We start from the raw sequence: 14,317 nt of genomic DNA, 5'->3' as shown, positions 1-14,317 counted from the left end.
GGGGTTCCGAAACATACACTCGGGCCAGTTCAGTGCAGACCGAGTCGGTTGGAATTATCCATAGGCATCCATATTTTTGCCAACTGTTACAATGGAATGCATTTACGACGGACATCGGGAGAACTAACATGGATTCACCGACTACCGACATTCAATGGAATGCAACATAAGTACCTAATCTTGATGTTCCACCCAATCCAGTGAATAATACATTCATTTTCATTGAGAAAGGAGGGCAATATTGATTAGAAAAAATAATATTCAGGTGGTATGAGATCTAGCATCAATCAATCAATCAGTCAATCAGTCAACAATGATCAATTTTGAGGTCAGTCGAGTATCAGGAACACCAGGATTCCATGTCAACTTTGAGGTTGACCCAGTTGAACAAGGCCTTCACATCACAGATATGGCCCCAGGACAATATGTTACTTGTGCGTATGACCGACAATGGTGGGTTGGTATCATCAGAGACGTCTCTGACACAGAGCAAGACATTCAAGTGCTTTTGCATCCCCATGGCCCAGCTAGAGGCTACTTTTGGCCAAAAAGGGAAGATGTCTGTTGGGTGCCTCTCCAGCACATCATAATGAAAATTGATGTGCCAGTTACTTCCACTAGACGATGCTATGTCATAAAAGAAAATGAAACTGTGGATTCAGACACTTTCATGAACGACTTTCAGTAACTGTTATGTCACACATTTATTTGTGTTGGTGGTATACATTATTAAAGTGACTCATGTCTGGAAGTACGTTTTTTGTATTTTGTATTTTTTGTATAAGTGGAACATTAATAAATTCTGTTGAAATGCCCATACCAAGTTGAATAGCAAAAGTGAACAATAGGATCAGTGACGAAACTCTGAGTTTTAAAAAAATCATTACAGAAAAATGAGGCAAAACCCCATCCTAATTTTTTTATATTTTATCAATAACAATATGCTCTTTCAAAAAAACAAGTTTTTTTCCATATTTGGACCTTAATATCTCAACATCCATCAGACTCTATTGTCTGATATCAAAGGATGTGAAAGACATGGTACATATCAGACCATTTACCAAGTTTGATGCTTATACATTGAAAATTGAGGTTTCTATGGACATCTGAAAACCCTTAAAGTAATAGTTTCAAAGAAAAGTAGAGGGCCAGCATTCAGGTGTAAATTCAGTAACAATGCTGTGAGTTGTAATTCATGCAGTTCTGGACTAGGACTCTTAGCCCAGAAAATTTCATGGACCTGGCACAAATAGTTCTGGAGATATTTCAGTCTGAACATGGTCACTCAGACTGTGATGCCAAAACGGGGTAAAAAACAAACTTTTTTACAGATTTTTTGTGAAAAAAGTATGCACAGTAGAGATCTGAAATTTTGTATATGATCTATTGGGCATATTACCCATCACATAGATTTTTTTCAGACAAATCTGAGGAGGTCAGGTGGGGAACTTTTCCAAAATTTGATGATTCCAGCTGGAATGACCCAATATTATAGTATTTAGTATGTCCTCCAGAACTTTAGGTATACTGCTCTGACACTTCTTGGCACTGAGTGTAGTCCACGACAAAATGCCACATCCGTCCTGTTTAAGTCCTGGAGGATGAGTGGGTACCAGGCACTTCTCACTGTACTCCTCCTCTAGCAACACCAGAACATTCTGGATGTTTTTGGATTCGAAATGATTGACTTGGTATCTTGAGAAGTCTTCCCAGAAGTTTTTATTTTGTAAATATAGGCCTCAAAGGTGGTTAAATGAGTTTATTGTGCTTTGGCTACAGTAGGTAATTCTAGTGGTGACAACAACCATGCATGTCACTTCTGCAGGTTGCATCTTACTCTGAGATAAAATGTCACTCTTTTCATAGCTTTTTTATCCTTTCTGCTGTCTCTGAGACACTTGCATGGTATTTCTCATGCTTTTTCTAGCAAAAAAAATCACTCATCACTAAACGAAACTTAAAGTGAAGACTTCATTATTTCAGGAGCCTTGTCACAAGTCCATTGTTTTTGAATGTCAGTGTTGCTTCTGCTGTATTCTGCTGTACACTTAAAACAATAATTTGGTATTCCTCTTGTACCACTGTCCTCTTTTGTGCTAAGAAACAAGTCACCTGGCAGTTTTCTCCCAAATGATTCCATTGTTGCCAGCATGAAGTCTGAGTATGATTCAGTAGGCTATATAACACTTTTAATTGTCAGGAAATTACTTGTCTTTAAAAGTTTTGAATTAATACACTTAGCTGTTGATCAAAAATTGCCTAAAACCTATACTAAAATGTTGTTGTTGTTTTTTTTCTAGTTTTATTTAATAACTTTCAGGAGGGTGTACTCATTTTTGCAACACAACATTTATTTATATTTTATTTTCCTGATAATTTTGACATTCTTCTTTGGTAATTTATCAAGCAGGCTTGTTTGAAGCTTATATCTCTCCAAAAAAAAAAAAAAAAACCTAGCACGTTATCTAAGTAAAGAGTAACTGCCGAATTCCAGTTTTAGAGTGGGTGTACTCATTTATGCTGTGCACTGTAACTTCAAGCCACTAATATGTATCCTTTAAGGGTAAATAAGGTACAAAAGTGTATCTTTTGAAAGGGTACCACCCTTTGAAAGGGTACAGAGAGTGAAGACATGAAAGTTGTAGGCCCTGCAATCCATCTTGAACCTCAAATTCCATCAGGTGTCAAATCTGAAAGACCTACATAGTGATACATCCAGCATTAGTTAGCCATGAAAAGAGGCAAAAATCTCAAGAAGAACCTTCAGAGAAATGTTTGAGCACACTTCTGTATCTGAGCGTTTGGTGGAAGGACGTGAAAATGCTTGTCTTCTACATGACCTAAATGTGGAAGTAGCTCTGAGGGACAGAGAAACCACAGTGCTTTCAATCCCAACTTTACCGGCATATGTTGTTAGTAGTACAACCAACAGCTTCTGTGGAACAGAAGATGATTTTAAGATTTAAATACTTAAAAAGCCTGAAAAAGAAGACAAAACCACTAGAAGTAGTTTCAAATTCATATTTTTAGATCCTCAAATCATTGGCACTCAAATCGCTATGGATTCTGGGCCTCTCTTGCACAGGTTATTGCTTCAGGCCTCCATAAAACCGTTTTACCATTACATCCTGTCCAATGCGTCTGGTCACCGTAACCTAGTTTTTAAGTGCCAATAGTTTCAAACCTGCAAGCTGCTAGTCAACAGTGGTTTTGCTTTAAAAGTACTGAGAGATGGGCCTAACAGATTCAGTGCAGAAACACATTTACCACTTTGTATGTTAGGAAATCGGTCAAAAGCAACGACTGCCACAGCACCTCGGATTAGCTGCAAGTGAGATCTGTTTCTGAGCTATTTCAAATTCACTACATTCAGAAAGATGACAGCTCTCATGTATTATTTTTCTTTGCTAATTTGAATTTGGCAGCTGTTTCTGTTGCTCCAAACTTCTAAGTACAGAATAATAAACTGCTGAACCAAGCAACACAAATTGTAATTTTTTTTTTTCTAACGGTTGCTGTGCAAATGGTTTGGCATGAACAGGCTAGACTTCAAACAAGTTCTTGCACTTTGACACACTTTGCTTTGTCACACTTTGGACTCATCTGCTCAAAGTAAAGTCTCAAAAAGCAGACAACTACAGAGCAGAAACAGCATCGATGATTTCACAACAGATTCACAGAGACTGAAAATGTCAGACAGTATTTATGGCAATATAAACACTGATGAAATATGGGAAATGGACAGCAGAGATGGAGAAGAGTTGAAGAGTGGCATCAATGGAGATACTACAAAGAGTCGCGATGTCAGGACAAGAACAGAGAAACAAACACCTGGGAATACAGGTACTAAGACTCATTTGATTATAATAAGACCTAACATGAACATTTAGTCATATTAGTCGTCTTATGTTAAATCTTTATTGCATTGTCTGTCATCTTCAGGAAGCGATTATGTGAAGACCAGAAGCTCCAGAGCAGCTGTAGCGTGTTTGGTGCTGCTGTGTGTTCTTCTGCTGACTGCAGTCATAGTGCTGTGCGTCCAAGTCTTTACAAACATTGATCTGTTTCAACTTAAGAGCAAAAACATCATGGAAGAAAGACTCCAGCTACTAACCAAGATTAGTAACGTGTCAGAGAAGAGAGAGTGGCTACTAAACAAGAATATAAATGTTACAAATGAAAGGGATGAATTAATATCCAAAAATACAAACCTGACTAAACAAAGAGACCAGTTCAAGCAGGAGAGAGATGAACTGTTGAAAACTTTCAAGGAAACAGGTAACTCTCTGTTACACTGTAGCTAAAAAGTTTACCAAGTGTCTTAATTCTGTGTTGTTGGAATAACAAGCTAATCGCTGAACTGGTTGTGTTTATAGATGGATGGTTATATTTTAGCTTCAGTTTCTACTTCTTTTCCTCTGAGAAGAAGAGCTGGACTGAGAGCAGAAGATACTGTACAGAGAGAGGAGCAGATCTTATCATCATAAACAACACTGAGGAACAAGTGAGTGACAGAGAGCGGAAGAAAAGAGTAGGCCTATATATTCTCTTACATGCACATGGATGGTCTGTTTGGAAGTTGAATGTCTGGTTTATTATTTTAGGAGTTTGCAAAAAAGTTTTCACACGGTAATGAATTCTGGATTGGTCTGACTGACATTGATGTGGAGGGTAAATGGAAATGGGTTGATGGCAGCACACTGACCTCTGGGTGAGAAAAAACTGAATTCAACTGATTATTATGTAACAAATGATCAGATTCTCACAGTCAGTATCATATCACAGAGAAAGCAGCACTGAACATCTAGTGCTGATCTGTTGTTGCAGGTTCTGGGCATCTGGACAGCCCAATGGGAATAAAAATGAGAACTGTGCTGTGACTTATTCACCAGGATGGACTGATTATCCATGTATTTATGCTCTTAAATGGATCTGTGAGAAGAGCATTGTAAAGTATCACATACCATGAAATATATATGTTTATTCAAAATATTTTGACATGAACAGAAGCTTTATTGTTAGTTACTATGATGTTGTGTCATTAAAGTCTTGACATGTTTATTGGCATAGGTTTATTAATGTGTCACTCCACACTGGTCAATGTTAGTCTTGTACCTCCAATCAGTATTTCAGTGTTTCTCAAGAATCAAATACATACATGTACAGAATTAAATACACAAAGTAACGGCTACAGTGAGTTTGTTGTGTTCCTCTCATGCTAGTGTAGGACTGTGAAGACAATAACCAACCAAATGTCTGTTTTATAGAATCTCACTAACCTGATTCCTCCTGTAACATTTGCTTGGTCAGTGGTATTTTAATATGATGAAAAGTAAGTAAGATGCTCCAACAGTGTCTCTTTGCTGTGAGGAGCAGTGAGGTTCATCTGAACTCAGCAGGACTTTCAGTAGAGGTGGTTGTGTAGATCAGATGCAATCTAAGAATGGCAAAACACTTGTCTTAAAATGCCTGTCTTGCATGAGGAAGTGGTTTTGAGGTGCTTTCTTCAGTCATAAAGAAATTACGTTTTTTGAGGAAAACATTTCAGCATTTTTCTCCATATAATGGACTCGTATGGTGCCTTGATTCTAAACTTCCAAAATGCAGTTTAAATGCGGCTTCAAACAACACCAAATGCGGTTGTACACAATCCCAGCCGAGAATGAAGGGTCTTATGAAGCATCACGATCAGCTATTTTAATAAAAAGAATACAATTTATATACTTTTTAATGCCAAACGCTCATCTTGTCTTACTCTGCTTGGACTGTTTTTGTTCCGGTTCGTGACAGTTAGGGTATGTTGAAAATCTCATGTTCTCCCTCAACTTCGCAATCGTCCTATATCGCTGTTTTACCTTTTTTTTAAGGGTGTTTGATCTTCTTTGCATGTCCACATTGGGCCGAACTTCTGCAGTGATGTAGGGTGATTTTGAAATGATTTTTGAAGTTGAGGAAGAAAATATGATTGGAGTTTTTCGACATACCCTAACTGTCTTGAGTCAGAATACACAGAGTTCATGGAGAGAAAGGCAAGACAAGCGTTTGTGATTAAAAAGTATTTAAATTGTATTTTTTTACATGAAAATAGCCGATCGTTTCACTAGATAAGACCCTTCTTCCTCGGCTGGGATCGTTTACAACCGCATTTGGGATCGTTTGAAGCCGCATTTAAACTGCCCTTCGGAAGTTCAAAATCGGGGCACCATACCAGTCCATTATATGGAGAAAAATGCAGATTTTTTTTTCTCAAAAACATAATTTTTTTACGACTGAAGAAAGAAAGACATAAACATCTTGGATGACAAGGGGGTGAGTACATTATATGTGAATCTTTGTTTTGGAAGTGGACTTCTCTAAGCCCAACTTGCAGCTTTGTTGAGTGCTGCTTATCACGTGATTTTGAACTTAACACACAGACCAGATCAGTTCCATTATGCTAATCTGACTAACTATAAAGATGATGATGCACGAAGAATGAAGTGTTAAACCAAGTGTTAAACCAAGCAACACCACATCATGTGACTGCTACTATATCCTTCACCAAAACTATGGCATATGACATGCTGTTATGCATTGTTGCTGTTCTGGATCATCCATTTTTTTAAAAAAAGCTTAATGTTTGTAATGATTATAATTCTTATACCTAAGGCATCTTTACACAGCCGATTTAAGGCTGCTGTAAAGCGGGCCTGTGTCCGCTCAGAATTCAGTGTAAAGATGCAATGCCGCATTAAAGCGGACCTAAAATATGCCGGGTCTGACCCGCCTCAGTCCCTAGTATCAAAGGCGACGTAATGCTGTTATGATTCAGTGTAAATAAACAGTCATGATGAAGCCAATCATGATTTCATTCTAAATTCATTTATATATATATATATATATATATATAACCTTATCTTTTTTAATGGGTTTTCGTTATTTTCCCGCTTTTGCAAGTTAACTGTTTGGTTACATCAGAAACAAGTTTCTCAGTTATGAGGAAAGTAGGAAACTTCAATGGCACATATCGAATACAAATAGCTTACACCATGCTATATGCCTAATATAAAATAACAAATAACTTAGGCTAGACCTACATAAAAGGAGCCAAATAAATATAAGAAACGTAGAATGTTTATCAGCAAAACGAATAAGAAATAAATTACACAAAGTAAAAATCAGCAAAAACACCGTAGAACGAAATAAGAAACGTTTTCTTCTTTCTTTTTGTTCAACAAAAAAAAAACCAAAAAAAAACTTTAAAATAACAATAGATAATGGCAAAAGTCAACAGGCTTTTAAAAATAAAAAAAATATTGCCAAACTCGTCTTGTCTGAAGCTAACATTGTGACAAACCGTCCAACGCAGATACGCTGGAGCATGCGCAGGAAATTTAAATGTATTGCCGTTACATTTTAAAATGTCGTGTTTTTATTTATTTTGTGTTTTATATTATTTTTTACATTTATATATATATATATATATATATATATATATATATATATATATATATTCATTATTTAATTTTATAGCATTTGTTTTTGTTAAAACTAATTTTAAAATTGTAGTTATTTTAAAAGATGTATGTTTCCCACTATTTTAATTCCTGTGTAAATGCATTTATGCCACTTCAGATTCGGTTTCTGTGCCGCCTTTGCTGTGTAAAGATGCCACTAGTCATGCAGCTTCCTTTAAAATATAGTTACCATAGTAACATTCTAAGACAGTTAAATTCAGCTACCTGCCTTTTTTAAGTAGAACTTCACTCAACAAGCTTGCAGCAGCAATTCAACTTGTGATCATCTGTAGAAAGCATTGTCTGTACGTTTTTATGGTTAATTTATATTTAATTTGCTGTATTTATTGTTTATAAAGCTGTGAAAGAACTACCATAAATTACACAAAAAGGAGATACTGTTGTATTCTTAGAGATAACTATAGCTTTACTATACTTCTCATTTCTGTAATTACACTCTGTTTCGACATACCCAATGTGGTGAGTAATAAAGTGGCATTCTCTCACAAGTCTACGTGTTGGAAAGAGTTTATCTGTCTGTCTAACTTCGGGAAGAGAGACACCAAAGTGAGGGGAGAATAGTCACATTTTCAGCTCATCTGCTAAGAGCAGATTCTTAAAAAGAGCACATATTAGATTAGGTAAGTTGCTAGGTTGCTTTGAACAATAGCAGAATTTGGAGAGCGATGAGGAACTTGTCTAACTTAACATTTTCAGTTTGTTAACTTCAGTAGGCAGAAATTGCAACAGACATCCTGTTTAGACTTTTAAACAGCAGGGAAGAGAATAAAAGCCAATGTGAACTGAAAGACAAGGAAGAACATTCAACATCTGCACAGCTTAATGGTGCTGGACTGTAAAAGAGCAGAAATGTCTGTTGGTATTTATAACAATGTGATCAGGACTGAATCTTTGGAAATAAACAAAGATAGAGTGGACAAGACTGTGGAAATCTATGAGAGTGCAGATTGTGTGAGAGATCATGACTTCAGAACAGAGACAAAAACACATCAACCACCTCAGCAAACAGGTAATCACATTCATTTCTTAGATAAAATACATTGCAGTTTGTACATGTTCAGTCATCTAACATCATGTCTGCATTCAGGAAGTGATTCAGTGAAGATCCGAAACTACAGAGCAGCTGTAGTGTGTTTGGTGCTGCTGTGTGTTCTTCTGCTGACTGCAGTTATAGTGCAGTGTGTCCACATCCATACAAACAACACAAACTTGACAAATAAAAAGGATGGATTATTAATCAAGAATGATACCCTGACTAAACAAAGAGAGCAGTTTTTCCAGGAGAGAAATTACCTGGCGGAGAGTCTTCAAAAAATAGGTAATTTTAAACTTTAACAAAATACTACAACAAGAAAACCTAAGTGAATCAGTGCAAGTGGGAATAAATAATTAATAACTGAACGTTTTTAAATTTTTTATTTATTTATTTACAGATGGACGATTATACTATAATTTTAGTTTTTACTTCATTTCCTCTGAGAAAAAGAGCTGGAATGAGAGCAGAAGATATTGTACTAAAGAGAAAGAAGCAGATCTGATCATCATAAACAACAGAGAGGAACAAGTAAGTGAAAGAGTGGAGGAAAAGCGAGAAAGGGCTCAAAAAGCATATCTATTCTTAATGTGTATCTATGCAGAAGTAACAACGAAAGGGTTTTTCAGATCTGAACTGCTTACACCTATAGATGCATAGTCAGTTTTTTTTTTTTTTGAGAGAGAGAGGAATACACATTTAAATGTGGCATGATATATCCAAAGAAATAACAAAACACTTGAAATACATTTAATCACATCCCATTTTTTCCTTCATCAATATATCAAAATTGCACTCTCTCTACATTGACTGAAGAAGTGACTCACATACATGATAGACATTCATGTTTTTCATCATTTTGTAGTTATTCAGGTTTATTTTTTACAAATAAGTTATTTGTTTTCTATAAGTTACTTCTGAGTTGTTTCCAATTTAACTGTGTGAAATAAATGCCTGATTTGGAGGTATGAGCCAATCTGCATGCCCATTCTGCATGGAGACTAAAAGTAGAAACATTTCTAGCAATTATACTCAAAGCCAATAAATGTAAGATTACGACAACTCATGTTTTTCATGCAATTTGTGCTATTTCTATGAGCATTGTTTATAGAATGTTTGTACAAGAAATGCTAAGCTAGAAGTAGATATAAATTATTTCTGACTGGATGTCTGTTGTTAAGCATCTCGCAGTGCTGTCCCTGCTCCACTTTACATTTACAAGTTTCATCGTGCTTAAATGTTTAAATGTGGGGTTTACAATGATGATAACAGACCTAATGTGTGTCTTACTTATACATCATAGGATTTTGTCAGGAAGATTGCTAACAATGCTTATGTCTGGATTGGTCTGACTGACACTGATGTGGAGGGAACATGGAAATGGGTTGATGGCAGCACACTGACCTCTGGGTGAGAAATCACTGAATTTAACTGCTGATTATATAATACATGATTCTCACAGCCAGTATCATATCACACAGAAAGCACCACTGAACGTCTAATGCTGATCTGTTGTTTCAGGTTCTGGGATCCTCGAGAGCCCAATGGAAAAAAGGGAGAGAACTGTGCCCTATCATATTCACCAGGATGGGCTGATTTTTCATGTAATGATGCTTATCAATGGATTTGTGAGAAGAGTCTTATAAAATAAAACATAACATGAAATACATGTTTATTCAGAATATTTGAACCATGAATAGAGGGTTTATTAAACACCCATTTTTACATTATTATTATTTATTTTTTTTTTTTGCATGTTAGTTACTATGGTGTTGTGTCATTAAAGCCTTGACATGTTTAACTTACAGGCACAGGTTTATTAATGTGTCACTCCACACTGGTCAATGTCAGTCTTGTAACTCCAGTCAGTATTTCAATGTTTCTACAGAATCAAATACATACTTGTTAGGGGTGGGAATCTTTAGGCACTTCACGATCCGATCAGTTCTAGAAGTCAAGATCCGATTCCAAAACGATTCTCGATGTAAATTTTTTCCCAAATTAATTCTTCTGCTGTGCAAATAGATCTTAACAAACGTACATTTTAAACAAAATTGCAGTTTCTTTGCTTTTTGTTTATAGCTGGAATCTCTGTATGTCAGTACTGCCATCTTAAACATACACTGTAAAAAATAAAAAACACAATTTGTTGAGTCAGCTTAAAATAATTTGTTACCCTGCTGCCTTAAAATTTTAAGTTCAGTCAACTAAAATAAGTTTAGTCAACTTGAAATGTTAAGTTGTACTAAGTAACAACTTAGATATTTGTGTTTGCTAGACTTAATAGATGGGTAAGTAACCCAGCTGCCTTAAAATTTTAAGTTAAATGAACTGAAATATGTAAGTTGTCACTTAGTACAACTTAACATTTCAAGATGAATAAACTTTTTTTGAGTTGACTGAACTTAAAATTTTAAGGCAGCCAGGTTATAAATTCTTTGAAGTTGACTCAACAAATTATTTTTTACAGTGTAGGGGTGTGAATCTTCACTGGTTTCATGATTCAGTTCAATTACAATTTTCATTATCAACTCAATATCACTATGCATCACATTCTCAGTTTTCAATATTACTGCACATGGCTACATTTTCACGTAAATTTTATATCAAATTTATTTTGTGCGAACTTTATTTTTTATTATATATACAGGCTACTTTTTAAAACAATCGCTTATTTAAAATAAGTGTTTTTTTAAGTATCCAAAAGTTTTCAGACAATGGTTATGGGGTTTTCTTTTTCTTTTCCTCAGCATTATTGCCGTTTGATTATTACTGACGAGATCATAGACAGTGGCAGCTTTAACAGACTGTATTCACACTAATGCACAGATCTTTTTTGATATATCAGATGTTTTGTCCTGTTCTGAAAACATAACTGACTGTGTGAACATCAATTTCGTATAAAAGTATTCGAAAATGGAAGTGCATTTGACTGCAGCCGCAACTGATCTTCAAGACAACAAACACAAAGCGCACGTGAAAGTCAGTCAGTGCACGAGTTTCGTGCATCTAATAATACTGCATTCCAAATGGCATTAATGAAAGCATATCTAAAGTAAAACACAGCGGGTGAAAGCACACACTGTCAAGCAATGCGCACGTGTCTTGCGGCTTTCACACCGAAGGCGGAACGCGCTGCGCTGTGACACCCATTCCCTTCAATTGCTTGTGCCGCACGAGGACGGCTTGTTTCTGTTTCACCAGTTTCAACTTAAAAACTTAAGTTCAGCAGCTGCCTTGTTAAATCAACTTAAAAGTACAAGTCATTTCAACTCATTTTATTGTGGTGAATTTGAGTGTAGTTACTAAACTTTAGTTTTCAAGTTAAAACTGGTGAAAACTTTTTACAGTGTTCATAAATCAGGCATCATTGCTTTTCTCATCGCAAAAGTGTGTTAATACTTTCAACCTATTATAAACCTTATTCTGGTTAAGCCCAGCAAGTTCTAAACATTTCTTGTAGCTTAGTTGCTTGTCACATGATTTTGAACTTAACACACTGACATCAGATCAGTTCCGTTATGCTAATCTGACTAACTTTAAAGATGTTGAGGAGCGGGTGAATGAAGTGTTAAACCAAGTAACACCTGTGACTGTACTATATCTTTCACCAAAACTACTCAGAAGAGACACATCAGCTACTAACCAAGAATAACAACCTCATAGAAGAGAGAGATGAGCTACTAACCAAGTACATAAACATAACAAATGAAAGGGATGGACTATTACCCAAGAATGACAACCTGACTAAACAAAGAGACCAGCTCAAACAAGAGAGAAATCAGCTGCAGAAGATTCTCACTGAAACTGGTGATGATGAATTGCAACTAAGCAATTATTCTGTGTACTGTAGTTGGGAATAATGAGCTAATCGCTGAACTGGTTGTGTTTACAGATGGATGGTTATACTCTAGCTTCAGTTTTTACTTCATTTCCTCGCTAAAGAACAGCTGGACTGAGAGCAGAAGATACTGTACTGAAAGAGGAGCAGATCTGATCATCATAAACAACAGAGAGGAACAAGTGAGTGAAAAAGCGAGCGGAAGAAACTGGTACATGGATGTCTATTTGGAAGTTGAATGTCTGGTTTATTCTATTAGGAGTTTGCAAAAAAGTTTTCCCATGGTAATCCATTCTGGATTGGTCTGACTGACAGTGATGTGGAGGACTCATGGAAATGGGCTGATGGCAGCACACTGACCTCTGGGTGAGAAATGACTGAATTTAAATTATTATAATGTAATAAATGATCAGATTCTCACAGTCAGTATCATATCACACATAAAGCATCTAATGCTGATCTGTAATTTCAGGTTCTGGGGGTCTGGAGAGCCCAATGGAAGAGAAATAGAAAACTGTGTTGTGTCTTATTCATCAGGGTGGTGTGATTATCCATGCAATGATGCTTTTAGATGGATCTGTGAGAAAAAAATATTTTAAAAATTAGTAAATGAACTGCATATTAATTCAACAACCAATATGTGGAACAAGTAAAACATAGTTTTGTATGCCATATACAACAAGACTGTTTAGGTTAGTTTATGTTTAATCATTTGACTTTAATATGCAAATAAGCTTTTTTTGTCAAAAAATACATTAAAATAAAGTAAACGTTATTTGTTATTACATTATTTAATACGTGTTGCATGTTCCCTGTTCCCTTTTGTATGTGGACTTTTATGTTACTTCCTGTCTGGTGTAATTTTGTAGTCAGTTTGTAGTTTTTCTGTTGTTCTCAGGTTTGTCTTGTTCTCATTTGTGTCTGTCCATACTGTATATGCTTTTATTTCACATATTGTTTCCTTAATATTTTCTGTGTTTATTTGTACTTTTGAACTCCACTTCCAGAACAACAATTTACAAATAATTTACTCACCCCCTTGTCATCCACGATGTTCCTGTCTTTCTTTCTTCAGTTGTAAAGAATGTTTTTTGAGGAAAACATTTCAGCATTTTTCTCCATATAATGGACTGCTATGGTGCCCCAATTTTGAACTTCCAAAAGGCAGTTTAAATGCGACTTCAAACAATCCCAACTGCAGTTGTAAACGATCCCATCTGAGGAAGAAGGGTCTTATCTAGCGAAACGATTGGTTATTTACATTAAAAAAAATACAATTTAAATACTTTTTATTCTCAAACGCTCATCTTTCCTTGCAGTCCGTGTACTCAACTTCAGAAATCATTTCAAAATCATCCTACATCACTGCAGAAGTTCCGACCCAGTCTTCGCAAAGTGAACATGCAAAAAAGATCAAACACCCTTAACAAAAAATGTAAAACAGTGATTTTGAAGTTGAGGGAGAACATGAGATGGGAGTTTTTCGACATACCCTAACTGTCATGAACAGAAACAAAAACAGTCCAGGCAGAGTAAGACAAGGCGAGCGTTTGGCATTTAAAAGTATATAAATTGTATTATTTTTATTCAAATAACTGATCATTTTGCTAGATAAGACCCTTCTTCCACAGCTGGGATCGTTTACAACAGCATTTAGGATCGTTTGCAGCCGCATTTAAACTGCATTTTGGAAGTTCAAAATCGGGGCACCATAGCAGTCCATTATATGGGGAAAAATGCTGAAATGTTTTCCTCAAAAAACATAATTTCTTTACAACTGAAGAAAGTTCTCCTTAAAATCTGTGTTTGGATTCAGCTCTCCCTTGTTTTTGAGTTCACCCTACATTACAACATGAATCCAACTGAAGTGTTCATCAGGCAAATGTAGAAAAAATAAAATGAATTTACTGTTTGTATGAGCAACCT

The 14,317-nt window shown here is 35.8% G+C and overlaps 2 protein-coding genes across 7 annotated transcripts in view; one reads left to right on the top strand and one right to left on the bottom strand.

Annotated features, from left to right (window-relative positions):
• The window catches only part of cadm2a (cell adhesion molecule 2a), a 572,131-nt gene that overhangs the window by 258,022 nt on the left and 299,792 nt on the right, over positions 1-14,317 (bottom strand). The gene's annotated exons all lie outside the window — the stretch shown is intronic.
• The window catches only part of LOC127172360 (lymphocyte antigen 75-like), a 45,806-nt gene that overhangs the window by 2,946 nt on the left and 28,543 nt on the right, over positions 1-14,317 (top strand). The window contains exons 3-13 of the mRNA XM_051121628.1: positions 3,673-3,843; positions 3,943-4,278; positions 4,377-4,504; positions 4,605-4,711; positions 4,828-4,957; positions 8,307-8,526; positions 8,605-8,835; positions 8,951-9,081; positions 9,854-9,960; positions 10,072-10,154; positions 12,446-12,573. Of these exons, the coding sequence (XP_050977585.1) occupies positions 3,673-3,843; positions 3,943-4,278; positions 4,377-4,504; positions 4,605-4,711; positions 4,828-4,957; positions 8,307-8,526; positions 8,605-8,835; positions 8,951-9,081; positions 9,854-9,960; positions 10,072-10,154; positions 12,446-12,573 (1,772 nt within the window). The remainder of the gene's footprint in view (positions 1-3,672; positions 3,844-3,942; positions 4,279-4,376; positions 4,505-4,604; positions 4,712-4,827; positions 4,958-8,306; positions 8,527-8,604; positions 8,836-8,950; positions 9,082-9,853; positions 9,961-10,071; positions 10,155-12,445; positions 12,574-14,317) is intronic.

Source organism: Labeo rohita, chromosome 10, assembly GCF_022985175.1.
Source record: "Labeo rohita strain BAU-BD-2019 chromosome 10, IGBB_LRoh.1.0, whole genome shotgun sequence".
NCBI classification, from domain to species: Eukaryota; Metazoa; Chordata; class Actinopteri; order Cypriniformes; family Cyprinidae; genus Labeo; species Labeo rohita.
This window is presented reverse-complemented; position numbering and strand designations above follow the sequence as displayed.